This window comes from Tyto alba, unplaced genomic scaffold (assembly GCF_018691265.1).
Source record: "Tyto alba isolate M040663 unplaced genomic scaffold, T.alba_DEE_v4.0 Super-Scaffold_6, whole genome shotgun sequence".
In the NCBI taxonomy this organism is placed as follows: domain Eukaryota; kingdom Metazoa; phylum Chordata; class Aves; order Strigiformes; family Tytonidae; genus Tyto; species Tyto alba.
In genome coordinates, this window is record NW_024881327.1 from 12,629,038 (window position 1) to 12,655,240 (window position 26,203).

At 39.1% G+C, this 26,203-nt stretch overlaps 1 protein-coding gene across 3 annotated transcripts in view; it reads left to right on the plus strand.

The window, feature by feature from the left end:
- GRID2 (glutamate ionotropic receptor delta type subunit 2) overlaps positions 1-26,203 on the plus strand; it is a 746,686-nt gene that overhangs the window by 412,242 nt on the left and 308,241 nt on the right. For all 3 annotated transcript variants that reach the window (XM_032999394.2, XM_032999395.2, XM_032999396.2), the window contains one exon: positions 22,282-22,566. In XM_032999394.2, coding sequence (XP_032855285.2) covers positions 22,282-22,566 — 285 coding nt within the window. The remainder of the gene's footprint in view (positions 1-22,281; positions 22,567-26,203) is intronic.

Consider the following 26,203-nt stretch of genomic DNA (forward strand, 5'->3'; position numbering starts at 1 on the left):
TAAGGTATTTAAAGAAATATTTCCTATTCCTGAATAAGAAATCTCTTAGATGTATTAATTTCTGAAGCAAACATAGATGTTTTCTATGCTTTAAATGAATTGAAATTGATGTGGTCTGAATGATTTGAGATGTACACTTGCATGTATGAATGTGATAAAAATAACCAAATAGAGCACATAAATGCTTGAGTAATGCATGTTGTAATTGTAATGCTTAGCTTTAGCACTCACAAAATGATTGCAATATACATGAACGGAAGGACATATTTTTAAATTTGTGGCCAAAATGGACTCCAGTCAAATTTGAGCTAGCTAAAGCATTTGGAAACAGTTCAGGTAGTTGGCAAGCCATAAGCTGGCTGTTAATGAATGCAGGATGTACTGCCATCTTCTTCTGGCCATGTGGATGTTTCTTTCCATACTTTGATTTTAGTGAAGTTTTTGGATTATATATATGTTTACTTGGTTATATTCATCTCAACTCCTCTCCCCCACCCCCAGATTCTGTTTTTGAAAGAAAAATATTTGTCTGTCATTCTGGAAAAGAGTCTATTACATATTTCACATCATGGTGGGTGGGGTGTGCTGTTTGAAAATTGCATTCTGATGAGAGTTAGTACGTGTTGGCTTGGCAACAGGTTTTTTTTTTAATTTAATTTCTTCCATCCTAGATGTTATCAGAATATATAATCTAGGTGCCTCTACTCGTAGGAAATCACTTATTCTGAAAAGTGAATATTTCTCATGTGCTGCAAGTATGGGACATTTTGACAAATTGTTGCATCTGATGAACAAGGTTCTCTCTGACATCTGCAAGTCATTGGCAAGCCTCAGTCCTAGAGGTCTCTGGTTCCAACATTTATTTTTTTTCCTTCCCTTAAACTGGCAAATATAGTGTAGTAGGGAACTAAAGCCTCTATTGGAGCAGCTTGCACTTAAATTATAATGGATTGATTGGCCTGCACTCAGTCCAACAACCATTCTCACAGGTTGCATTCATAACTAATATGCATTTACATGCATTTTTTTTCCTCATTTTCTTTTTTCCCCCTCTTTCTTTTAAACAAGCTAAAAAATCAGTGCAGCTTTCTGATTTCTTTCTGCAGGGATACAGTACCTCTGCTGTTTGCTTCCTCTATGATAATGCTACCATAATGCTTGTACTCAAACGTCATTCACTGTTTCCCACAGAGAAGATTTTTGTTCCTGAAGTTGGACTTGGCACATCATGGCCAATCACCCCACAGCCAGTGAGACACCAAGAGTAGTTACAGTCTCAATTTGCTCTGCAGGGGGCTGTTATCTAGTGACATCACCTTTGCACATCACTTCTCTGTAGCACCAAAAATAATTTATAATGAGAAAACCTATTTCTGTGTTCACTTCTGGCTAAAAACAACACAGTATCCTGTGTATGTGGTTTGGGTTTGGGGATTTTTTTTTTGACAGCTTCTTCACACTTTCCAGCTGATGACTCACGCAGTTTGCCATTTCCAAGATATTTGGTCAATGTGATGGCTCTCAGGTAGCTGCTGATGTGGGCTGTCATTGTATATCTGACATTTCCTTGGTGGAGCTAACAGGAAGTCTGCTTCTGTAAAGGGCATGAAATTTGGGGCCCCCTGCTTGCTTTTCTTATAAATCTCAGAATATTGATTCCTCCAAAGCTTCTCTACAAATACCAAAGGGAGTGAAAAAAATAAATATTTTCTTCCCTGCTCCACTTTTTTCTTATCTGTGTTTCTCTCAACCTGCTGAAGTGTAGATTCATGGGTCGCTAACAATGTTCTGTTTCCAAGTCCTTAAGAGAGATACTATGAAGCAGTAAGTGTGGCAGTACAAGGAATCGTTATTAAAAAAAAAAAAAAAAAAAAAAAAAAGATTAATATGCTGCTGCTTTTTTGTAGGTTTTTTTGGTAAGTTCATTCAGGCTAGTGACATGCCCAAGTATTGTGGTTTAACTGCAGCTGCCAACTAAGCCCCACACAGCTGCTTGTTCACTCCCCACCCAGTGGGATAGGGGAGAGAATCTGAAGGGTAAAAGTGAGAAAACTCGTGAGTTGAGATAAAGACAGTTTAGTAGGTAAAGCAAAAGCCACGCATGCCAGCAAAGCAAAACAAAGAATTCATTCACCCCTTCCCATGGGCAGGCAGGTGCTCAGCCATCCCCAGGACAGCCGGGCTCTGTCACACGTAACGGTGACCTGGGAGACAAACGCCATCACTCTGAACGTCCCCCCCTTCCTCCTTCCTCCCCCAGCTTTATGCACCGAGCACGATGTCATATGGTCTGGGATGTCCCTTCGGTCAGTTGGGGCCAGCTGTCCCGGCTGTGCCCCCTCACCACCTCTTGTGCCCCCCAGCCCCTCGCTGCTGGGGTGGGGTGCGGAGCAGAAAAGGCCCTGGCTCTGTGTGAGCGCTGCTCAGCAATAAGGAAAACATCCCTGTGTTACCAACACTGTGTTCAGCACAAATCCAGAACATAGCCCCTTACTAGCTACTGTAAAGAAAATTAAATCTCCCAGTCAAAACCAGCACACCAAGCCACTTAGAAACATAAATATCCCTTGTGCCAGTGTTAGTTTTGGCAGCAGCAAAGAAAGATGCTCTTCTGAGGTTCGATGTCCAGGATTGTACTTGGTGAAAGAAGGATGACAAAGAAGTAAAGGGACAGGAAAGTTCTAATTAAATGTGATGTTTTAAGGATGATCTGGTGGCTTAGATCTTATCCGATGACTCAGCAACCTGAAACGGCCTGTGTGTAGTAAGGAGGAAAACATCCTTGATGTTGTTATCCCCTGCTTCCTGAGGGATAACTAGGAGTGATGAAGCTTCTCTGTTAGGATTAGGAACAGTGTTACCTCCAGCAATCGAATATGATTCTTCTGATGTTACACAGTGCTTTTCTTAACCTCAGAGTGCTGAACGGTACATCCCAATTGATACAGAGCAGTACTATCAGGTAGGTTTAGTATTTCTCTTATCTTTCTAGTAAGCGTTATGGTATAAGGCAGCTTTCCCCTAGGAAAAATGGTACCAAAGAAAAAGAGGGCAAATGAAAGCAGAGTGGATTTTTTTTTTTTTTAAACAAATTCATGACAGCATGGAGTTTCATTTGCTTATACCAGCTTTGATTTTTTGACCCAGTTTTTCCATTCAGAACCAAATTAATTATTGCTAATGGGAATTATACTGACACTTTTTTCCATTATATGTAAAAATGCTCCAGCAGAATGTATTTGGAAATATTTATGCAGGTCCACAATGGATTTTTTTTCCCCAAAAAAGTAACTAGACAGGCTAATGTGGTGACAGAATATAGAAAATTTGCCTCTCTATTTCTATTTTCAGTGATTTTTTTGGATCAGCATCTTGAACTTTTGATTTCCCCTTATCCCAGAGGAGTGCCTTGAGCATTATTTCTAGCTTATTGTGGGACGACCCTGGTTCAGTCTTTCCTGTTGCAGCATTTTCAATCTATAAAATAAATACTTACAGATCCTTTTAACTTTTCTCTTTTTCACCTGCACTCTTTCACTAAATATAGACAAGGTTTGAACATTGATCGTTGTCATTTTTGTGGTTTTAATGTTTTTGACAGCAAAGCTTTTAGATATATTGGTTTTTGTTCAGATGCAAAGCAATAGAGATTACTGAAATCTCAGTATATGTGGGTGAGGTAAATTGTCTCCCATGTAACTCTGAGTTCAATATCTGTTATCACTGCCTCATGAATAAAGCTGTGTGTGCTCATTTGCAGTCCCTGCTTAAAAGCATACCTGTCTTGTAAACAAGTACAGCCAAGAAATTTCACTTTGGGAAAGAATAAAAGCAAAGCAGAGTTAAAGGAAGTACAGGGTGCATTCCTCCAAGTGCCTAGAATGAGGTTTTTCATATTTATATTTTTGTTTTTAGTATGAGGAGAAGCATCCCTAGTTTCTGTAGGAGACTATTTGGGATGGCAGCAGAAGTTTTGAAGGGTTTGAGGGTAAGATATAATCCTTGAAGCATTATATGGTTTTAGTTTATTTTTTAATGTTCAAACACTTTAATATCTTGTTTGCATGGCAGGTTTTTAGCTGGGTTAGAGTTTGGTGTGTGTGTGTATCTTGTTTTGGTTTGTGGTTTTTTGAATTTAAATTTGAATAGCACAAAGTAGGCACTCTTAGACAATTCCTCATAAGTATTACTCCCTCTGGAAATCTAAAAAATGACAAAATACTGGTTAAACATAAAATCCTGCTGCATACTTGGTTTGATTTTTATATTACAATTTACCCTAAATTAAATTAATACACATTTGTCTTTCAAACTCCATGTAAAATATTACCACAGGATTCTTTATATTGTCGGATTTGAAGAATCTATATCAGGTTTTTTTTGTACATGGATTTCAGAGGAACATCTCATTTACATTTGAATAGAAGATTAAGAGACTGTGGCATAGAGTGTGTGTTACTGGGTACTAGGATAGTGTGTAAATTTTTGATTTGTCAAATGTTCCGTGACCATCTGCAGTAAGGGGGATAAGTTACCTTACTGTTCTCACAGGTCACAACAGGGTAAGATTAAATACATGAATTACAATGGTAGTGATGTGCATTTACCCTACCTCACTCGCATGCCATATCTTTTGTCCTTAGGAGGAACGAGGCAATTGTCATTCCTTTCCTTTAAGATGCTTTCTGGTTATGTGTTCCATATACCTTCTCAGCAGTCTACTAAAGATGGCTTGGCTGATGGGGGATTTCATGCCTGCGTGCAATTAGACTACTTGGATTGGCTTCTGTAAAGAAGAGATTAAAAGAATAAAATAAGAAAAGAAAACTTTATTCCAGTAGACAAGAAGTGTCTGCTCTACCCAAAGCAAAATGGTTTGTCTGAAGTTTTTGTAAGAGACAGCAAGGGAGGTGAGAGTCTAGATTCACAGAATTCCTACAGGAGGAGATTTTCTTCTTTTGCATGATAGCTGAGTGATTTGTGCACATAGTCAGAATACAGGAGGCACAAATTATGTTTCTGCCGCAAAAGATTTCAACTTATGTCTCTCATAATAGTTGTACTATAAGGACAGAGTATCTGATAAGAGAATAGCAGACTGCTGGACCTCTGGGTTCCAGTCCTTGTTCCGTTACAAGCTTGACAGCCTATGCAGAGTGAAATGCTCAAAGAGGCAGTCAGGGGCCTCACCACCCAGTATGTTCCTGTCCGAGGCTCCCTTAGACTGGAGCACATGAGGTGGTCTTGTTAAGTAAAGAAGAAAAGTAGATGGAAATCCTCCACATCCCGAATGATCGCTTCAATAGCTTATGTGTTTATTATTTGTGTAGGCATTACTCACAAGTGGTAACTCTCTCCAAGTAAGCAGGGCCACAGAAATTGTTTTTTCAGCAAGTTTATAATTAATTAAAACCATTTTCTTAGTATTGCAGGCCCTCAGTGAATATCCGAGTTTGGGTTACAAGGGCTGTATGACATAATGGAAAAATAATTTGTTACGGTGGCAGAGCCAAGTGGGTGAAGAGGAGGGTTTATAAGCCCAGATTCAGGTGAACTGCTTTAATTGGTTCCTCAGGGATCAGTATTTGCATCAGTGCTGTTTAACATCTTTGTTGGAGACATGGACAGTGGGATTGAGTGCACCCTCAGCAAGTTTGCCAATGACACCGAGCTGTGTGGTGCGGTCAGTGCGCTGGAGGGAAGGGATGCCATGCAGAGGGACCTTGACAGGCTTGAGAAGTGGACCTGTGCAAACCTCCTGAGGTTCAACAAGGCCAAGTGCAAGGTCCTATGCATGGGTGGGTGCAACTCCAAGCACAGATACAGGCAGGGCTAAGAGTGGGTTGAGAGCAGCCCTGCAGAGAAGGACTTGGGGGTATCAGTGGATGGAAAACAGACTATGAGCCAGCAATGTGCGCTCACAGCCTAGTAAGCCACCCGTGTCCTGGGATGCATCAAGAGAAGTGTGGCCAGCGGGTCAAGGAGAGGATTTTTTCCCTCTACTCTCCTCTCCTGAGACCCCATCTGTAGTGCTGTGTCCAGCTCTGGGGCCCCCAACATAACAAAGACATGGACTTGCTTGAGTGGGTCCAGTGGAGGCCATGAAGATAACTGGGGGGCTGGAGCACTTCTCCTATGAAGACAGGCTGAGAGAGTTGGGGGTGTTCAGCCTGGAGAAGAGAAGGCTCTTGAGAGACCTTATAGTGGCCTTCCAGTACTTAAAGGGGCCTACAGGAAAGATGGGGAGGGCACTCTTTCTCAGGGAGTATGGGGATAGGACAAGGGGCAATGGATTTAAACTGAAAGAATGTAGATTTAGATGAGATATAAGGAAGAAATTCTTCCCTATGAGGGTGGTGAGGCACTGGCCCAGGCTGCCCAGAGAAGCTGTGGGTGCCCCTTCCCTGGAAGGGTTCAAGGCCAGGTTGGACGGGGCTGGGAGCACCCTGGGCTGGGGGAAGGGGGCCCTGCCCACGGCAGGGGTGGTGGAACTAGATGGTCTTTCAGGTCCCTTCCAACCCAAGCTATTCTATGGATTCTGGAATCTGAAGGCATCAGCAGCCTTCTAGATGAAAAACTGGTGACCTTTGCTTGCAGAGGCAACTGCATGTAAGAGCTGTGCAGAGGTCCTGTCTTATCTCTTCTAAAACACTGTCTGTAACATGATAGTTGAAACCCTACAGCAGCCTGTCTGTGCTGGGGGCTTTTACCCATCCTGCCTGGAACAACTCCAATGGTAGTAATAGATTTCCTAAAAAGATGAAGTCAAGGCTTTATTTTCAATTTCACTTTCTGTCATACAGCTTTAAATAAATCTTTACTGACTGACCTGAATTGGTAAGCTTCATAATGCAATTGTTATGAATTATAATTGTCTTTCTTTTAATATTACATTGCACAGTAAATACATGGCATACAAAGTAAACATAATACAACAGTATGCTTGCATTGGACTGGCTGTGATTTTTTTTTTTTTTTTTTTTTCCTCTGTAATTTAGATTGTTTTGGGTATGTGCTAGCTTAGTTAAATTTGTAAGACCTGGTCTTTAGCTTGCTTAAATTGCCGTAATTTATAATACATCTGGTTCCTGTTCATACCATCTTGGAAAACCAAGTAGTATTATAGATGGAAGTTATGGGGTGAAAACAGGAAAATCTAAAAAGGTGGAGTGCCTCTTGGCTGGTGTTTTAAATGAATGTGGAAAGAAGCATGTCCATCTCTAACTAATGGTAAAGTCTGACAAAAAGTGATCTTTGCCAGCCAGCAGTTCCTCCTTCTCTCTCACAGATGTCTGCCTCCCCAGTGCCAGGCTGTCTGGCTTTATGTAAAGGTTTCCCTGGTTTAGTTTGTCCAGGCTCACTTAACATCATAAGAAGGTGCTATTTAGAAATGCTTTCACATGCAGTCAGTTTTCTGATTTGCAGAATTGCTGATCCTCTTCCTTTCAGCTGCCGGAAAGTGGTCACAGCCTGTATTTTAAAGCAGTTCCCCTACTAATTTTAACATTCTTCACATGAGCAGCTTTCTCTATAAAGTGTATTGTTTTGTCAATCAATTTTTCATAACAGCAGTACTATTAACAATTCCTTTTGCAGTTGTATCTGTTGAAACAATGGTATCAGTCCGCTGAAACAGTATGATGTGCCTGTAGTCTTCCTTCATGAAATGAGAAAACACTTCACAAATAACAGTAGTCCCTAGGTCTGCAGCAGGATGTGCCAGTGTGAATCCCTTAGCCTGTGCCAGCTCCTATTAACAGCAAAAAGACAGTAACTGAAGGCAGTGGGCAGTTTACATATTCTGCAGCCAGAGGAGTTTCTATTTCTGTTATACTCCCAGGTATAAAAAATTTGCATGTGAAGAAAGCTGTCCTTTAGCTGACAGAAACACACGATACAGTGACAACTCAGTATACGTGTGGTTACAAGGCAGTAGGATGTGATCAGCTGGGGGTTGTATCTCAGAACTAACCATGGCCTGAACAGCACATTTGTTTTTGAGAAACCAGCTGAATCTGATCCTAGAAAAGGTGATGTATGAGGATGGCTTGAGGGCTGCAGCCTTCTGAAACTTCCTCCCATCTCATAAGAGCTCTTATGGTACGTTTCGCTGTTGTTCTCCAGTGAAATCTTTAAATCTGGCTTTTGGTGGTAGACTTGGAGACCTTCTCACGAACATGTACCTGGAAATACAAGGGAACTGAGCTCCCAGGCTCCACTGTGGAAGTTTACGTAGAGGACTTTTCCACAAATCACTATGTAGAAGAGTGTCTGTATAGTTAATTCTCTTTATGACAAACATGAAAATCAGGGTAGCACACAAGTTGCATGGTGAAATTGAGGCTGCAGTTTTTTCCGCTGGTAAGGGTAAGGCTGAAGCACTTCATCTAGGTAGGTCTCTTCAAGGCTCTATACTTGCATCTCCTCTGAAGAGAAAGGAAGTCTTGGGGAAATAAGACCTCTCAAGAGGGAGTTGAGATAAAGCATGTTGGTGATGCCAGACCTGGGAGGTGTTCCCAAGGCATTTGATGGTATTGTAGTCAAAAGTTTAGATTACCACCAAAATCTCAGAATTGTGGGATGCTCTAACTGCTGATTGGCACCAAGGAGTCTAAACAAGAGGTGATAGGAAAAAAAGGTTCTTCCTGGAAGACGCTGTTGAGACTGTTAAATTAATGGGAAAATTGCTTTAAACAGGTCTTTACTGCATTTTCACGACCGTGTCCTTATTTTTCAAATAGAGAAAGATTGAGAACAGGGCTTTGTTTTGTTTTCCTGTTTAAATATTCTACCAGTTTGCAAATTTTAGAGGTGCATGAAGATACTAGGCTTAATCTTTGCTATTCTTTATTTAACATCCCTCAATTTTAACACTGTTTGGTTTTGACTCTAGAAATGGTAGCAATGCTGAGAGTAAGAGGATTCTTTTTTTTTTTTTTTTTTTTTTTCTCTCTCCCTGCTCTGTCTCCTCTTTTATTTCTTACTTTGTCAAGTGTGGTAATTTGATAGTCCTTATATGCGTTTCAAACTTCTGTGCAAGTCATCTTATTCCATGGTATTTGACATTGCTCATCTGCCCTCGTACAAAATAACAAGGAATGAAAGCAGCATTAATTCACATGTCATTTTCAGGCTAGAAATGGCTTTCTTTTTCTATTGTGGGGACAAAATTGCTGGATTTTGGGTCATCTCTTGCACTAATACTAAATATGCGCCTGTGTTAATTGAAGCTTTACAAAATACTAACCTTAGACTTTTTCTGTGGTTGGATGACTTAAAGGCTTATAAATTCAGGCAGCTTCCATAAATGATGGAGACTGTGTTCTTAGAGTTAAAGCTTGTCTTTTTCTATTGGTTTTGCATTTGGTCCATGCAGCTTGTCCCAGAGTATTGCTGTGCACAGGAGAATTTGGAGACGGACGCGTGGTATTTTTCTTTGTATACATACATATTTGTGTGTATGGGTGCTGCAGACATACCAAATAGGAAAATGCTTGCATCTAACTCCTAAAAACAATTTCTTCTGTATTGACTACATTCCTATTAAAAATAAGCTGGTATCAAAAGCAACAAGGGTGAGAGAATGGGAGAAAAATGCAGGCTAAAAGTGCCTTAGTATATAGCACTCTGAAATTCTCCTAATAACAAAAGAAAATAATTGGTATGGAACTTGCGAAATGACAAAGTGAACTTGGCTCTCTCCTCACTAATTCATAGGTAAAGATCAGGTGTAATTCTTGGAAAAGTCAGAAAACTTCACACCTTTCAAAACTGGTGAAATGAGATCAGGGCTATTTGTTAAGCGTAAGACTCCTATTTTATATGAGTTCTGCAGAAACAGACTTATAGACAATGGAATAATGTACTAGAATTATTCAAACTCATGTGTTACAATGCATTTTGAAATTATTTACTCTTGGCAGCTAGTCAGCGGTAATTAAATTTCTGGAAACTGACCTTCTTCCTTTTTTCCATGGAACACCTTTTTCAGCACACTAATGAGATGCAGTGGAAAGGTAGGCAGTGTCTGTTCTTTGATCAGACTAGCCCAGTGGCAAAAAGACCATGTAGGCATTACTACAATGCCTTTGGCAGTGCTCACATTACTAAGAAACTTGTGCTTTACTCAGTCCTAAAGGAACAGTTTTGAAACTTCAGCATTTTTTCTACTGTGCATGCAGGATTCAAACAGCACACCTGGGCATTTAGAGTGCCGCTTACAAATATATGGACCAGTCTTTTTACAGCTTATCTAAGTACTAGGCAGAAAAACAGACTTTTCTTTTGTATCCCCAGCTTTTCACATGCGCTGTGTAATGCGTAATCTGTTCTGTGCTTCAGATATTGTGGTAATATGGGGATGACTATACTTCCTTGCTTTCCTGAATTATTCAAACATGCCTGAATGAGGATACACTTTGTCGGTTCTTTTGCCTTTTTTGCCTCTCTGCTTTCCCCCAGCATGATATTTGTAACACTGCAAATCAGACGGTGATATGTAGCACTCTGGTTTAGTGCCAGTTTCAGGGCATCCCTGCAAGCTATGCAAGCTAAATGATGGCGGGTTCTTTCTTCCACGTGGGTGCAGAACTCAGTACTGGAGCTAAACACACAGGTGTGATGCCTGAGAGGCATTTGACATCTGAAGTAAACATCCCTGAATTTTGTGCCTCCCCTGTGAAGTTGTGTAGAAGAAACAAGCTGAAGGGAACGACATTATTTGCAATCTATAGCTAGGAGCTCTTAATATATGCAATAAGCCTGGTTCCCCTCTCATTCACATGCAGTAGTGACAGACCAACTCACTTGAAACACGTGAGGTGATAACAATGCAAAATGAGCAAATGTGCCAAGGAGGCAGAACCCTGTCGTGGAGTCAGTACTCTCGTCATACGGAGTTATTGTGGGAGTGTGTTTCATGAAAGATCTGGAGAAAGGGCAGAAAATCACATCCGTCACTACAGGAAATGCTGCACCCACAGGACTGAAGACTGCAGTGAGGGAATAAAGTTGCTGGCATCTGAAGTAACGCAGTGAGCACTGGTGCTTCGATCCAATAGCAATTAAAGGTTTTTAGGAGACGTAGGAAGAAAACGGTAACTTCCATTTGAGGGAAAAGCGAGTGAGTAGGCTCAGCAGTTCAGCTGCTTCGCTCCATGTGGTGTTCCTGCTCATGGCACTGCTGCCTTGCACTATACAGGCTGTGGAAAATTATTGCTCCAGTTTTGGAAGCTGAGACCACTTCTTTTTTCCTCCTTACATGGTTTTGTGTTTGTCAGGGAGAGATACAGTTCTAAAATGCTACTTACAGCCAAAGGGAAGCTTAGTCTCTGATTCCAAATAGGATTTTTGTCAATTGATTTCTGATAGTTGATTAGGTATATATTTTGTTGGACACATATCTCTTAATTGTTAGAGATAGGGTTTAAATCTCTTGTCGATCCTATTTTACCACGGTGTGCATGGTTTAGAACTGCTGCTTCCAGTTAAAGCTAAGTGTTTAGTGTTACCCAAATGCTCCTTACTGAAAATGTATATTTACCATTTCAGAGTTATGCAAATTTCTTTTTCTGTGACACTGGAAAAAGTCAAAGGAAAAGGAAAAGCTGCATTACCTTCTTTTCCTGGTGCCTCTTGCAACCATTAAACTCAAAGCAATCTCAGTAAAAGGTTGCAACTGGCACCAAAGGAGCACTACACCATTCTTATTCCTGGAGTAAGAGAGCAAAAATAGACTTTCAGACTTAGGCACATTTTGTCTTTTCTCTCCTTCTCTTCACACACTGAGGCTGCTGCCAAGCCCTGCTACTGCTTTGTCTATAACATGCACCAAGGTGATTTTTTTCCTCACTGACCTGTTAACTGACACACTTGTCAATGCATTGACTATCTAGCACTTCAGCTGTTACAGTATCACTGTCACTGGCCTCCTTGCTGTATCTTCTGTTCTCTTCCATTACTCCCACATTGCAGCAATCCGCATCCTCCTCCTTGATGTCTAAATGGATTTATTACTTCCCAACTGCAAACCTCACTGCCTCATCACTTACCGGCTAACATTTAACATCTTTCTCTATGACCTCAAAGATGTGACTACATCCTTTACTCTTCATATTCCTTTATTGCTCCTTGCAAAAACCTGTGGGTTGTCTTTTTTTTGCTATCCTCATGCCTTCCACTAGTAGTGATTTAGCTTTTCTGAATTCATACATTCACTATATAAGCATTGCACTTTCGACCCATTTTAAACATGGTGCTCTGGGTTTCATCGTCATATGTAGTTGTTAGTAAATATGTAGCTTACCTGAGGTTGATAGGACCAATCATGCTGCAGGTCAAATATGAAACCATGTTGAGGATGATTAAGTAATATAAGCTAAGATTCTAGACTCCTCTGTCACTGGTACCAGATAGCCAATCTGCCGTGATTACATGCCTTTCTCCAAATCACCTGCTCATGGGTGCTTGTTTCCCAGGAGCTGAATTCTCAATGTGTGGTTTTCTTCTCACTTTTACCTCAATACCTTACAATTTCCCTTCAGTTGGAAATTATATCTGTTATTTTCCTTGTGAATTGATTACTCCTTTATTGAATACTTCTACTTATAATACATTTCCCACATCTGGTCTGCTGGATTTTTGCATTATTCACCAAGCCTTTGTCTCCTCACCTACAGCTCTGCTTTTATTTACCTCGCTAACTCCCCATTACATACATGTCTGTGTCTCAGTATTGTCACATGCACCCCATCCCTCATAATCAACAGTGCTCTTGCTCTGGGGTCCCTATGCATCTGGAACTTTGTCACTTAATGCTGTTGTTGTAGGCCACATCGCCTTGCCTTTCAAATCTTTCTTTTTCATAAAGCTTAGTTATATTGGGCTCAGAACATAAAACGCTTTCAATGGCACATTAATGTGCAAAACAAACAATGAAAAGCTGCAACAAAAGACTTTGTTTTCAGTGTTTGTGCATGTTTTATCTTGGCATGGAAAACGATTTCCTTGCTCTGCTTTCTGACCTTGGGCAAGTAATTCCCTTGGCACATCTGGTTTTTTTTTTTTTCTTCAGTGAAATAGAGATGAAGATGCTGAGCTTCTTTGCAAAGCATTTTCAGAGCTACAAATAAAAAAGTGTTCTATAAAAGGTAGTTGATATTTTTATTCTTATCATGATTGTTATTCTGTGTGTCAGTCAGTGAAATAAGCACAATGTCTATTCTTAGCAAATAATAATGGTGATAGTTGTTTTGACTCATCTTAGGTTTTCTTGAGTGGCTAAGCTGCTAATGGAACTGATGTTCCGAACTCCTACAGACTTCTCAGTTTTTTCACACCCATTTATTTTTTGCAACTGATGTACCGTCTTCCTTGCTTTCTTTTTATTCTCATACAAAGCTCTTTTATCTTGATGTAGAGTCTGTTTCCCTCTTTCATGGCAAATGTAAGATCTGGCCTTACTATTGTTTGCTCTTCAAATTGCTCTGTTCAGTTCACTTGTCTAGTAGAATTGCCTCTTTTTTTCTTCCTTTAAAAAAAAAAAAAAAGTGTGCCTTTATTTGGCTTATGAAAATAGTTTTCTCTCTCTACAATGCCCCATTAAAAAAAAAAAAAAAAGTTACTCTACTGTCCCCTTAGCAGAACATTCCCTGGATGTTTGCTGTTTGCACTGTAGGAAAGAAAGCTCTTCCAGATTGCTGTTCACAGATTTCTTTTCCTTTGGGGGATGGTCTTACTTTGAGCAGTATTGTTCAGTAATATCTGTGCTTGGGAGAATGCCAAGCTCATCCAGGGCAGCACAGGCAGCTCTTTCCATTGTAGGGTTTCCAATTAAACTAACGCTACCAGCTGTGTGTTCTTTTGTCTGCCCTGGACTAGGTTGTGGTATTGTGCTTCGCACTGCATCTCTCCAGCAGAGCCTGTTGTCTCCATACTAATAGTCTGGGCAAGAAAAGGGAGATATGAAACATGAGCATTCAGAAAAAAGATGGGATGTAAAGGAACTTCTGGCAATGTGAATTATGCGAAGAAATGCGCCTTCTAACCTTGGGGAAAAATGGTGGGGAACACAGATGTAATCCTTTGTATTTAGATCATGGAAAAGTGTTTTACAAAAGTGTCAAAGTATCATAATCACCAAAGTGTAAGAGAAATCAAATTAGTCACGCAACAAAGTAATGGCAGTGGTGGAACCGGGATATGAGCCTTCAGATTCTCAGTCCGGTGCCAAGTCCTTTAGATCTTGTTGTTTCTTGACATTGGAGGAGATGGGGTGAAGTAGGGGGGTAAAAAATTTTTGAAAAAGAAGTGATGGAAGGAGAAACATGAAGAGGGAGAGCAAGCTGCTTTGCCTGGCTGGAGAAGATCCTAAGAAGAGAGGGAGAACAGGCAATGGGAGGATGAAAGCCAATGTTCTGCAATGCTCAGGGGAAGAAAAAGCAGATAGGAAGGTAAAGTTAGATCTGAGATTGAAAGGCTGGAAGGGAAAATTGCCTGACAATCTGACTGATAGGTGGCAAGGAAGGTGTAATTTTTGTCAAATGGCATCAAGTTCAGTGTTTTATTCTCTTAACAAGAATGTTGCCCTGGCTTGTTTTGAGCAAGTCCATAAAATGAGAATTGTTGATGCTCAAGGTTTTGTTGTTGATGTTTTTTTCCCCAACACTTCTGCACAGACTTTCAGAGAACATCGAACTAGAGTAAGTCCCTATGATTTTTATCAGGATGTTATCTTTTGGTAAAATTGTCTTTAATTTTATATTAAGCTGCTTTAAGGCTCACCCTTTTTGTTTCCATATAATTGCTGCTATGCAGCAATTGTCTGCTCTGCGGCAGGCAAGCTAGCTGTTAAAAAGGGTATCAGACACTATGTGCTGCTTAATAACTTCTCAAACAGTGCTGGTTAGAGAAATTAAAAGATTCAGCAACAGTGCAAAGGCAAGGATGAACAAAGTAAGAGATGGAGGAAGCTGCACAGTGGACTAAAGTTAGTGTATTGTTCATCATTAAATAGGTAATCAAGTGTAATCTGTCAGTGGTTACACATTAAATGAAAAGTTTTAATTTTGCTCAATGGATGAATGGAAATTGCTCATGCGATACTTTGATCAAGGATGCTGGCAGTAGGTGAGATTTGTCTTGTGTCAGTGAGTGATCAGCACAAAAAAAGGGAGGATTTTGGATTTCCTTGCATTCTTTATTTTCCAATGGTCTGCGTTAACTTTGCAAATAGTCATCCCAGTTGGGAAGCTGGCATCCTAGAGGTCAATGTTTTCATGTGCCTCTAGTCCTTTCTCCAATGAATGTCACTGCCTGGCCTGAATTTAACCTCCTTCTTTCCTTTCATTTGTATCAAAACTTTCTACAACAGTGCTGACTGGCACAGTCTCATCTTTCTAGGTCTGTCAGCAATACAGCCACAGCTTTTACCTCTCATCCATATGCACCCTGAAAATCTTTGGCACTGTTTTGGGAGTATATTCGTGTTCACGTGCTAGGGGAGATGGCAGCTAAAGCCACTCTTCAGCTAAAGATTTGAGGCTGTGTAACTTCTTTAAAATGTTGGGGGGTTTTAAATGTTTTTTCAAAGCAGTTCAGGCTTCTTGAAGGGCTAGGAGCCTGGGTGCAAATTGTTGAATGCCAGATGAAACCAGATTTGAAAAATATAAGTTGTACTGCTGTTTCTCTAGCTGGTGTCATAATCTGGCAAGACATGTGTGCCTCTGTAGAACTGAACAGAAGAGCTGCAGATTGGCTAGCAGGAAAAGATAAATACAAGTGAACTTTTGTCCAAAAAGAAAAGTTGTGGAGCACTCCATTTAGCTGTTGCAAGTTGTGCTTCTTTCAGGCTCTCCTGTTGTGTCCTGCAAAAGATGGTGTCAAAATACCTTTTGTAGACAAATCTTGCCTCCCTCCAAACTTGTGAAACTTCTAGTTTATTTTTTCAAGGCTCAGATGAAATATTAATTTTTAATGTGATAGATATAATGTTACCATAATTGGCAAAGCCTATATACAGGAAGAAATCTAACCCAGAAAGTACTCTTACAAAATGCTTTTCAATAAAAATATCCAAAAGTGGTTGTGGTGTTTTGTGCAAGGGAGATGCAAATGCCCTCTCTGGTAATATTATTACTCTTGGATATCAGAAGTTTGGATTATTTTCCCCAAACAAAGAAATCCCAGGGTTTAGGAAGCACAGCTGTTAAGACTCAAACAGAAGTTTGTTTTACAGTCATGACAAACTAAAATCCCTTAAAGGTTAATTACAAATGAATTTAAAATACTGTTAGCAATCTGAGTTGTGTATAATGTAGTGGAGGGGAGGGAGAATTTGACTAATGTTTGCAGAGATTATGTAAATGAAATGGCTTTCTATAACCTTATCAAGAAGAGGAACAGGACAGAGTGTGTTATCTGCACTGCAGAGAAGAGTATTCTTTAAAATCCCGTCAATACTATTTTCCACCCCCCGCCCCATCCGTCCTTCCCCCCCATCTTACCCTTCTTTCCTTTTGAATATTTTTCAGGATATATTAAAAATGTGCTGTCACTCATCTCAAAATAATTCAGTTCTAAGTCTGGGATGAACCATTGTGTTGTAAAGGAAAAATAATTTGCAAGAGCAGAATTGCTATCCAAAAGTTGCTAAAAAGACTTTTTGAAAATTTTAGGCCAGGCTCACTTGATCATGGGCCTCATAATCCCATTTTTATCCTTACTTCTTGCATATGAGATGATGAGCACCAAACAAAAAGACCTGTACTTATCTTTTTAAACTTCTTGTAGGTGTTCATGGCTTTTTTTTCATGTGAATACATTATCTTTCTGCAATGAATTATGGAATGTTTTGGAACTATTGTTTAAAGGTGACAAAGACCAAAAAAATTGTGTTGTACCTAGCATGGCCACTTGAGGAGGAGGAAGCTGAACATCTCATTGAAAGAAATAGATTTTAACCCTATTCCTTGCCATTTGCAAGAGGAAATTTGCATACTATGTTCCCTTGGTTTTCCTTAGCATCCTGAAACTAAGAAAGGATTTGAGGAGCAGCCAGCAGCATATTATTCTCAAAGTAAACAAGAAATACTATCTTATATTTTCAAAGCTACATAGAAGTTCTGATTGCCTAATATCCATATATAGGTACTCAAGTTGCCTGGTGTATTTTTCCACTTGAATCAGCTGTTTATCTTGATTTGGATGTGGAGTAGTACATATAGGGTGATGGAAGGGATGATGAATTTCCAGAATGCATTAATAAATTTGTAAATACTCTCTTCATGGCTTAATGTATGGCAAAAACCTGAGGTTCTCATGGCCTAGATTTTTCTCCCTGACTTCTGACTAGACTGTAGGTTCCTGCCTATTTGGTTGGAATGGGGAACAAATCTGAGTAGCTTTCCAGGGAACCTGTGATCTAACCAGTGATGAATCGTACAGGCCCCAAAAATGAGTAAGAAGATAAAAAATATTTCTCTGGAAAGGTTGTACCCACCCTCTACAGAAATCAATAGAAAGCTAATCTGGCCCAATTGTATGGAGCCCTGCTGGTTTCAGAGTCTTTGGAGCATTTCCAAAACACAGAGTAGATGCCCAGGTTAAAAAACAGTTTATAACCCTTCAATTTCCATCCCCAGAGATACTGGTAAAGAGAGTTGTTGTTTTTTTTCCCCAGCTTCATGTTCAGGTAAATAACTTTGAGGCACTACTCTATGTAGGTAATATGTGGAAACCATCCAGGAGCAATGAGATTGAAATGACGCCAGCTTTGAAAAGGACATCTGGAGGAATGATGTTGGGGCATCCAATTCAGGCCCATGGGACCGGGACTCTGGGAACAGGGTTTAGATCTAATTTCTGTTCGCTCACCATATACTCAGTCAAACAACACTACAGTTCGGGAAGGAACCTGATAGTTTCTAAATTATGGAAGATGAAGAGGACCTTAGAATGCATCTCTTATTATTTATAGGGATACTACCTACTCTTTATGCACAGTATTTAGCCTATTCAAAAAAAAAAAAAAAAGTTAAGAGTTGGTCTGACTTTGTTTAACCATTTAAATGGGAGCAAAATCAGGCTGTTACTGAAGTGTCTCCGGAGATCTTACACTAATTTTTTTTTCAATTTGGTTCATCAGTTTGTGGTGCAAGAGGGTGATTTTTTTATCAGGGAAAAGGAGAAACAAGTAAGAAAATGCTCACATTCATAGCAATAGTTAGATCGTAGTAGTCTTTTGGTGCCTCTTATTTATTCCTGCATCTGTTTTCAAACTTGCTCTTATTTATAATGTGGGGGTTATCAATCAATTATAGCAACTGGTAGTTATTTAAGGACCTACCAGTGGTACCATTTTACAGAAAACATGCTTTAAGGACACATTTGTAACCATAGCCATTTAAATTCTGCTTTGCTGGAAGTGCTTATAAAAGCTGATGGCCTAGATGTAAACTATTTATTTTTAAAAATAGCATACTGAACACAAAATTAGTTGTTTAATTTTCTTTAGATGCCATGCCAACCTAACTTAAAAGAGATTTTACTCTAGAAGATCACTTTTTTGTTACTGGAGATTGGACCACCAGTGTTATAAATGCAGTAACTTGAAATTTTGAGAAAGACAAGATAAGCCTAAGAGTTAAATGTAATGCTGGCTGCATGCCAGTGTGTGCTATACATGCTATGTGCTATATATATGTATAATGAAGAAACATTTTAAATTATTTCATAGACATTCTTGATATTCTCTCCACACAATGTGTAAAATTCTGTCATCAGTTTTATTCCTTTAACTGGTGAAGATCCAGTTTTTAATAGTACCTGCAGTCTGGTGGTTATGAGATGGAATTACTGTCTGGACAACTCACGTTAAAGCGTAACTTATGGTATGGATCAATGGTGTTCTTTAAACATTATTACCAATTTTCTGTTCTTTGTTAAACTTGCAATGGAGCTGTGTACAAGTCCATTTTGATTTGACATTTCTACTGTCCTGACTGAGGACTTAAGACACAGCAATATTTTTCTTTCTCTAGTTGATGGAAAACTAATATTCCTTGATCGTATTGGCAGTAGACTAAATGCCAAGTTAGAAATACAATCTCTAAGGAGCTTGTAGTAAATGAAATTGCAACGGAGTTTTGAATGGCAAGATAGTATTTCAGTCCGTTTATATATATATATATGTGTGTGTGTGTGTGATTGTGTGGATTTTTAAATGCAGATGGGACAAAATACAACTTGGATATTGCAGGCTCAGGAAGGGAGTGCAACCAGGATTTCAAATGTGTTTGAACTAGAGCTTTTAATCAATTGATAAGATAGAGTTGAGAGATTTGGATCACTAGGAAAAGGATTTAATAGAGCTTTTGTTTGTGAGGAGGAAGAAGCGTTAAGAAAGCATGTAGACATCAGTCTTATGCTTTTTACCAATCAACTCTTCGGCTGGAGCCAACAGAAGTTCTGCTGGACTAAAGAATGTATGAATATCATACATGATAGTTGGACATACTGTATAGGTTTTACTTTGTATCTGTATATATTGTAGAAAACACAATTCTGTTCAAAGAATAATCCAGTCAGACTGACCTAGAGGCAAACTCTGTAACTCACACACTCATTTTCTAGAAAAGCCCACCTCTGAGATAACAGCCCTTTCTCCAACAGCTAACTCTGTGTATTAAATAGTCTCCAAGTGTACAGGAATAAGGTCTATTTGCGGCATAATTAAGTGCATATTGCCCCAATCCAGCACACATGATTCTCATAAGCGCATCATGGAAGAAAGAACCACATGGGCAATTTGAGTCCTGAGGCTATTGTAACAAATGTGGTGCAGTGTCAAGAGAGATGATTTTAATCCTTTATTCAGTTTGTTTGCCAGTACTGGCATTTGGCCCTGTGGAGTTAAATGTTCCGTGCTGTTTTCTTCCCCTTCATGTTTCAATAAGAATTTTCGCAAAAAAGCATGTTTCCCACTTCATAGCATTACAGGGAGTGTACTGGTTATTCTCAGTCTGAAAGTCCCTGGAAATTTAGACATTTTCAAACTATTTTTGTAATGCAGTTCAACTGTGCTATACTTTTAAACGTCGTCTTTGAGAGACTGTGGGGTCACACTACATACTTTATTTGAACAGGTGGCATCAGGACCATGTTGACTTAAATTTTCATTGAATTAAAATCAGGCTTTTGCAAAATCTAACAGTGATGTTATTTTTCTATTGATAACTAGCTATGAAGATATCTATTGACATGTAAATAGCTACAGGTTTTTATCAATGGATAGATCAATGTATAAATAAAAATAGTGTTTCTTAAGCAGTAGCATTCTCACTGGGATATGCAACCTAGATATTATAGTATTTGGTGCAGGAGAACTATATCAAGAAAGAGATTCAGTATCTCCCTTAAAAGATAATTTGACGAGCCTTTTATCTTTGTTGAAAGTGATGGTGAAGAATGTAACAAGCAGCATAAAAGATGACTAGCTGATAAGATTGTTTTGAAATGTTCTGAATATTAGAAACTTGTGAAATAATGATAATTTTTTTGTCCAATTACCAGTGATATCTGGTCCTTTTCTGAAAAAGGATGCTTGTGGTTGTTGAAAATGTATTACCTTTAATCTGAAGGCCAAAAACTGGCCCAAAACCTGAGCTACATTCAGAGCATATACAGAGGGAACATTATCCTGAGCCAAAACACTTTGAAACCATTCTGTGGGAACACTTGCCCTCATATTTACCTGCACGAAGGAATTCAGAAGTGTTCCCATCAGATGGAGACTCCGTGGCATCAGTATGCCCTGGGAATCCACCATGGCATGTTCCAGATGTCTGTATCTTAATGAGAATAACACATTGGCTTTAGGAGAAGGTAGTTCTCTGCATTCGTTACCTCCAGTACTGTCCTTTGCCTACAAAGTCAATCTCCACGTGGGCCTGGATGTGGAACTCCATTCCTCACACTGTAAATATTCCCATTGAGATCACTAAGTGTTTGTGGAGTAAAACATTACTCACTGTGAGTAAGAGCCATATGATATGAGACAACAGGTCTGGCGCTAAAATATGTTTTCATATTTTTAGGGGAATATATTCTCACATGTTCATTTCTTGTTTTTGCCTGCACCTGTTGTGTGCACAGAATATTCTTTCTAAATAAGTAATTGCACAGTTTAGTATTAGATATTCATATGTAAATACACGTTACTCTTTACCATCCCATTACCTAATTTAAATGTATAAATGCGGGTTAACTGCATGTGTAGCTTTGCTAGTGGCAATATGAGTATTTCAAAATTTAGCCTTGGGTGTGCTCAGAGGAATTATGCTACAAGCCTGTGTTGTTTCTTCATTCAAGCTCTCAAGTCTGTTAGAAACTCAGTATAAACACTTGACTCTGCTTTATTTCACAGGGTAATCCTTCAAAATTACAGACCTATTCATTACTAATTCTTTTTATATTTATTGATTGCATTAACATTAATCTTAATCATGATAAACACCTTCGGTATTGATGTGGATGTCATTGGTATTGTACTTCAGACTGTCTGCTGTAACTCAGCCCTCATTAACAGGACCATTAGTTACAAGGTGTTGGGTTTTTGCATTAAAAACTCCATGCCTTTCTTATGGAAGTGGGGAGAATAAATGTATAGTGTATGGTGAATTTTGAAAACATTTTTCTATTTATAAGACTAGATTTTTTTTGTTTTGTTGTGTTTTTCTATAAAAAACCCAATTAAGTTACAGAAGATGATTGCATCTATCTCTGAAAACCAAACTTGGTTTTTGCTTGGACAAGTTAGTGGACATAATTGTATTCACTTGTCTTCAAAAGTTGACAGCAAGCCTGAGCTGTTGTTTCTTCGTTTTCGCTGTATAATGCAAAGATCCTATTAATGGAGCTGTTGTGCTAGACTTGACAAAGTGCTTATCTCCTTGGGTTGTTGTGTTAATTCAGTACCTGGAATCAGTTCTTAATGTGCCTCAGAAGGCCCGGGGATGGGTCTTGTTTTCATGAGCTAATTCATTTTTAGGCAAGGTGGACAGGGCATTCTTCTACCTTTCACCACAAGACAGCTCGAAGTGAATAGAGAAGCCTTGTGATTTTAGTGAATTCTAGTTCTGAATTACTCAGTGTGCAAAATTTTATCCGTCTTTCACTTGATTTGAACCTGTTGTATTTCAGTTCCCAGAGTCCGTGTTCCAACAGCAAAATATGCCTTAGGCACTGAACTGCTCTCACCTCGAATATCGCTGTGTTTTCTTACAGCCTGTGACCTGATGAACCAAGGCATCCTGGCCCTTGTCAGCTCCATCGGCTGCACGTCCGCAGGATCCCTGCAGTCGCTGGCAGATGCCATGCACATCCCTCACCTCTTCATCCAGCGCTCAACGGCAGGAACACCAAGAAGCGGCTGCGGGCTCACCAGGAGCAACCGCAACGATGACTACACGCTGTCCGTCCGTCCCCCTGTCTACTTAAACGATGTCATCTTGAGGGTGGTCACAGAATATGCCTGGCAGAAATTCATTATTTTTTATGATAACGACTATGGTAAGTATTTATTTAGAGGGGTGATTTTTGTCCAATCGATAATTCTGTCAAAAGCAGTCATATTACATCTTTATAGTCTTCCGATAGATTATGTTTTGCTTGTGAACATTTATGGTGCTGTCAGCATTTCACAACACCTCAGAGAAATCTAGTTCTAAAATCCCTCAATGTTTGCATGTTTATTTGATAATTTCTTTGTTAGAGTTAGCTGATAAATGGAGAACTTGCCTGGCTTTCTATTCTGCCAGTGTTTATGAAGCATAAATGTTTTTAGCAAGCTCCTTTGTTTTTTGGCTGTAGAAATGACAGTTCAGGAGGCAATGTGTAAGATTTTATGTTCTGTAGAGTTGTTCATTGCGCAGTGGATCTCTCATGTTTTTTGTCTTACATTTGATGGCCAGAAGCTGAAGAAGTGGTGAATGTAGGTCACACACCTCTGCAAGAGTGAGCTGCTATGCATAAATGTAAAGCTTGTAGAGGGAACTCCTGTAGAGCAAAGAACTTGAGGAGGGGTCCTGGAGAAGACAGTGTTCCTTCTTTTTTGCGTCCATTCAGTGTTCCTGAACGGTGCTGAACTGGTGGTTATTGTGTGATAGAGTAAGTGCTACACAGACGGCAGTTACACAAGGCTGTGACATTCAGCTTGGTAACTTAGCCGAGCTTGGTACAGGTATTTTCTACAGCTGAGATGGGCTGGACAGATTTCTCCAGTATAAGAGCATTATCTAGCTAATTTTATGATCTTTTTTCCACAGATAATTGCTTTGCAACCAGACCTGTTTTCTTCAGATACATCCATTATTCATAAGCAATCATGACTGGTTTAGACGAACATTTTAAAACTTATTTTCAGAGTTAAATCTTTAAGTTATTGAAAAATGCTCACTTCAGCAATTCGCTGTGCATAATATCTCATTCATTCAGGTCAGGTGTTATTGATTTTTGTTCCCTGGCTACATAATAAATTCTTAAATTAGAACAATAGGAAATGATGAATAGAAGAATTTCTATTTATAACAAACGGACACCTAAAATCACCAACCATAGGGTAAGGGACACACACCGAGAAAAAGACCCAAAAAAGCTTGCTGCAAAGAGTATGTTTGTTCATGGTTTATGAATCTGTGCACTTAAGTACCATTGTGCGAAGAAGACTATAATCTAGCCAGCTAGAAGATAGCTTTTTGCATGTATTTTTTAGTACAAAAACATCAAACAAAATTTATAATAAATATTTCTGATTAATTATATTTGTAGATACTGGTTTTAAGCTATTCGAGTTTCATTATTTAATTTGAGAATGCAGTTCAGACACCATGTCATTTTGTCCTTGATTTCTTGGGTAGGAATCTCATTGTGTTGTGACTTACATAACACAGATGCCTGCCTGCAAGGAATAAGGTTCAGACCAGTAGCTCATTCAGTGACACATCATCCCCAGATGTGACATGTGGCAGATATTAAGTCTTTCTACCAGGCTCTATGGCATTTTGACTTCAGTAGTCTACAAGTAATGCCATACTGACCAAGACAGATTGGTGATCTGATCAGTGATCACTGTCATGTACATCAGGAGAAGATGCAGAAATAAATATTCTGCATCTAATATATATTGAGCAGTCTGTCCGCTTTTGAACCATTTATGTGGTTTGGGGGTTTTGTGTTGTCTTTTTTCTTTTGTTTGCACGTGTGCATAATTTGGAACTAATACCATGGATAGAAATATTTTAAAATGCAACCTGAGTTTTAACTTAAACTGCAACTCTGAATAGGGCTATTATCTGTGCAAAGGTATAATGTTTCTTTAAAATTCTTGATTTCAACAGCCATCCTAGGGCTTGCTACAGTTTTTTAATAAAATTTTATGTTGCTGATTTCATTGACTATCTCCTCCTCCGCTTTCAGTAAGGAATGAGAGAGCAGAAGCTTCAGATCACCATTTCTGATGCGAGGCCTCTCTTGTTATTTCTATTGCTATTCTTTCCTGTCCCTCCTCTTGCTTGTACTGGAATGCCACTTTAAATCTCGACTACCATGATTCAGGTGAAATCATTAGGCTTGACACAGTATTTTGCCTGTTCTTAATTCTCTTAGCCAGTTTTTGATCTATAGCAGTAGTTTTTCTTGTACCTGTGAAGACATGATTTTCTTAGCAGTCCCTAGAGAGCAATCTTGCCAGGACCTTATTATAAGTCTCACCAAATTATGTCACTTTCTCCCCTTTTCATGCCATTTTATGGATATACTCAAAGCACTTCCAGTACAGTAGCAGTGCACATTTTCTTATCCTGGGTTCTGTATTGACTGAAGATGAGCTTGCACAGAGGTGGGGGGGGTGGTGTGCAGAAATTCAGGGTGTGAAAAGAGGAGCTGGAATCACTTGTTAATGGATTATAGAGTGGAGAAGTTTGAATTCAGTATTCACCGTGCTTTGAGCAGGAGGATGGACTGTGACCTCCTGAAGTCCCATCCAGCTCTAATTATTCTGTGGTTCTTCTATATTCAAGACAGCCATTCATTTAGATGGGTCTATAGATGTGAAAAACTTTAAAAAAAAAAAAAATTAAAAAATCCCAGCATCAGCTTGAGTTTTATAAAAGTGTTGGCCCAAGAACCCCAAAAGAACTTGAGGAAGGGAACATTACCATTAGTCTCTGTGCCTGTTTTAGAAAGAAAGCAAGACAGAATGTAGACATGAGGTTGGAAGTCCAGGGGTAAGCCATCCTGTCAGTCTGTCAGTGCAGCTAAAGGTGTTGGCAGTTCCCTCTGGAAGATCTCAACCCTGCTCCTTAATTTGCCTGAGAGGATCTGCAGCAGAACATTTATTTCTTTTCTCAGCTCATACAGAGCTAAACTCAAATTCTGGTTGGAAGCCTTGTTCTATTTAACTGCTTGCAGTAGTTAATATTAAATGTTTTAATGTAACATTTATTAGGAAGAGATTATTGATACATTCTGCACAGTCCTCTGCAGAACTGACACTTGTGCAAACAGAGCAATTTCTTGCCTCTTGGGGTTTTTTGTATGTGGTGGTCTTTTCTTCTCAAGGTGTTTATCATAACATTAAGTGATGTCTCCACAGCAGTAAATGGCACTTGATAAGAAATGGGAATATAGATTCTGATATGTGCTAATCCTTTATTTTTTCTCATGGTTGCCATCTTTTTTGCAAGTTAGAAAACACGAAAATGCTGTTAGATGACTGTTTCCAGCAACCAGCAGAATTCCAGTACTTTCCTTTCTGATAAATTATTTTGTATAGTGATTTAATTCCAAATTTATAACAAAATACTTCAGTTGTATTACTGAAATTATTTCTGGTAATAGTTTTGCTCTATGAAAGAAAATGTGCCTTTCAAATTTAAAATAAATTTTCCTACAGCAGAACTGGGCTCATATCCAAAGTAAATACTGTGCTAAACCAGACCCCCTGCACCTTTAAAAGAGGCTGCAACCATGAATGTGTCGATTTATCAATATCATAGTTTTTTAATCCCATTAATTGAATTGCTTTTGATTTTTATCTTTCAGTGTATCATAGATAAGTTTCCATTATCAGAGAGTTAGAGAATTGTTTATAATTGAAAATGTGTCTTTCTGCAGAGTCAAGAGTTCTGTCCAATGTTATCCTTTTTTA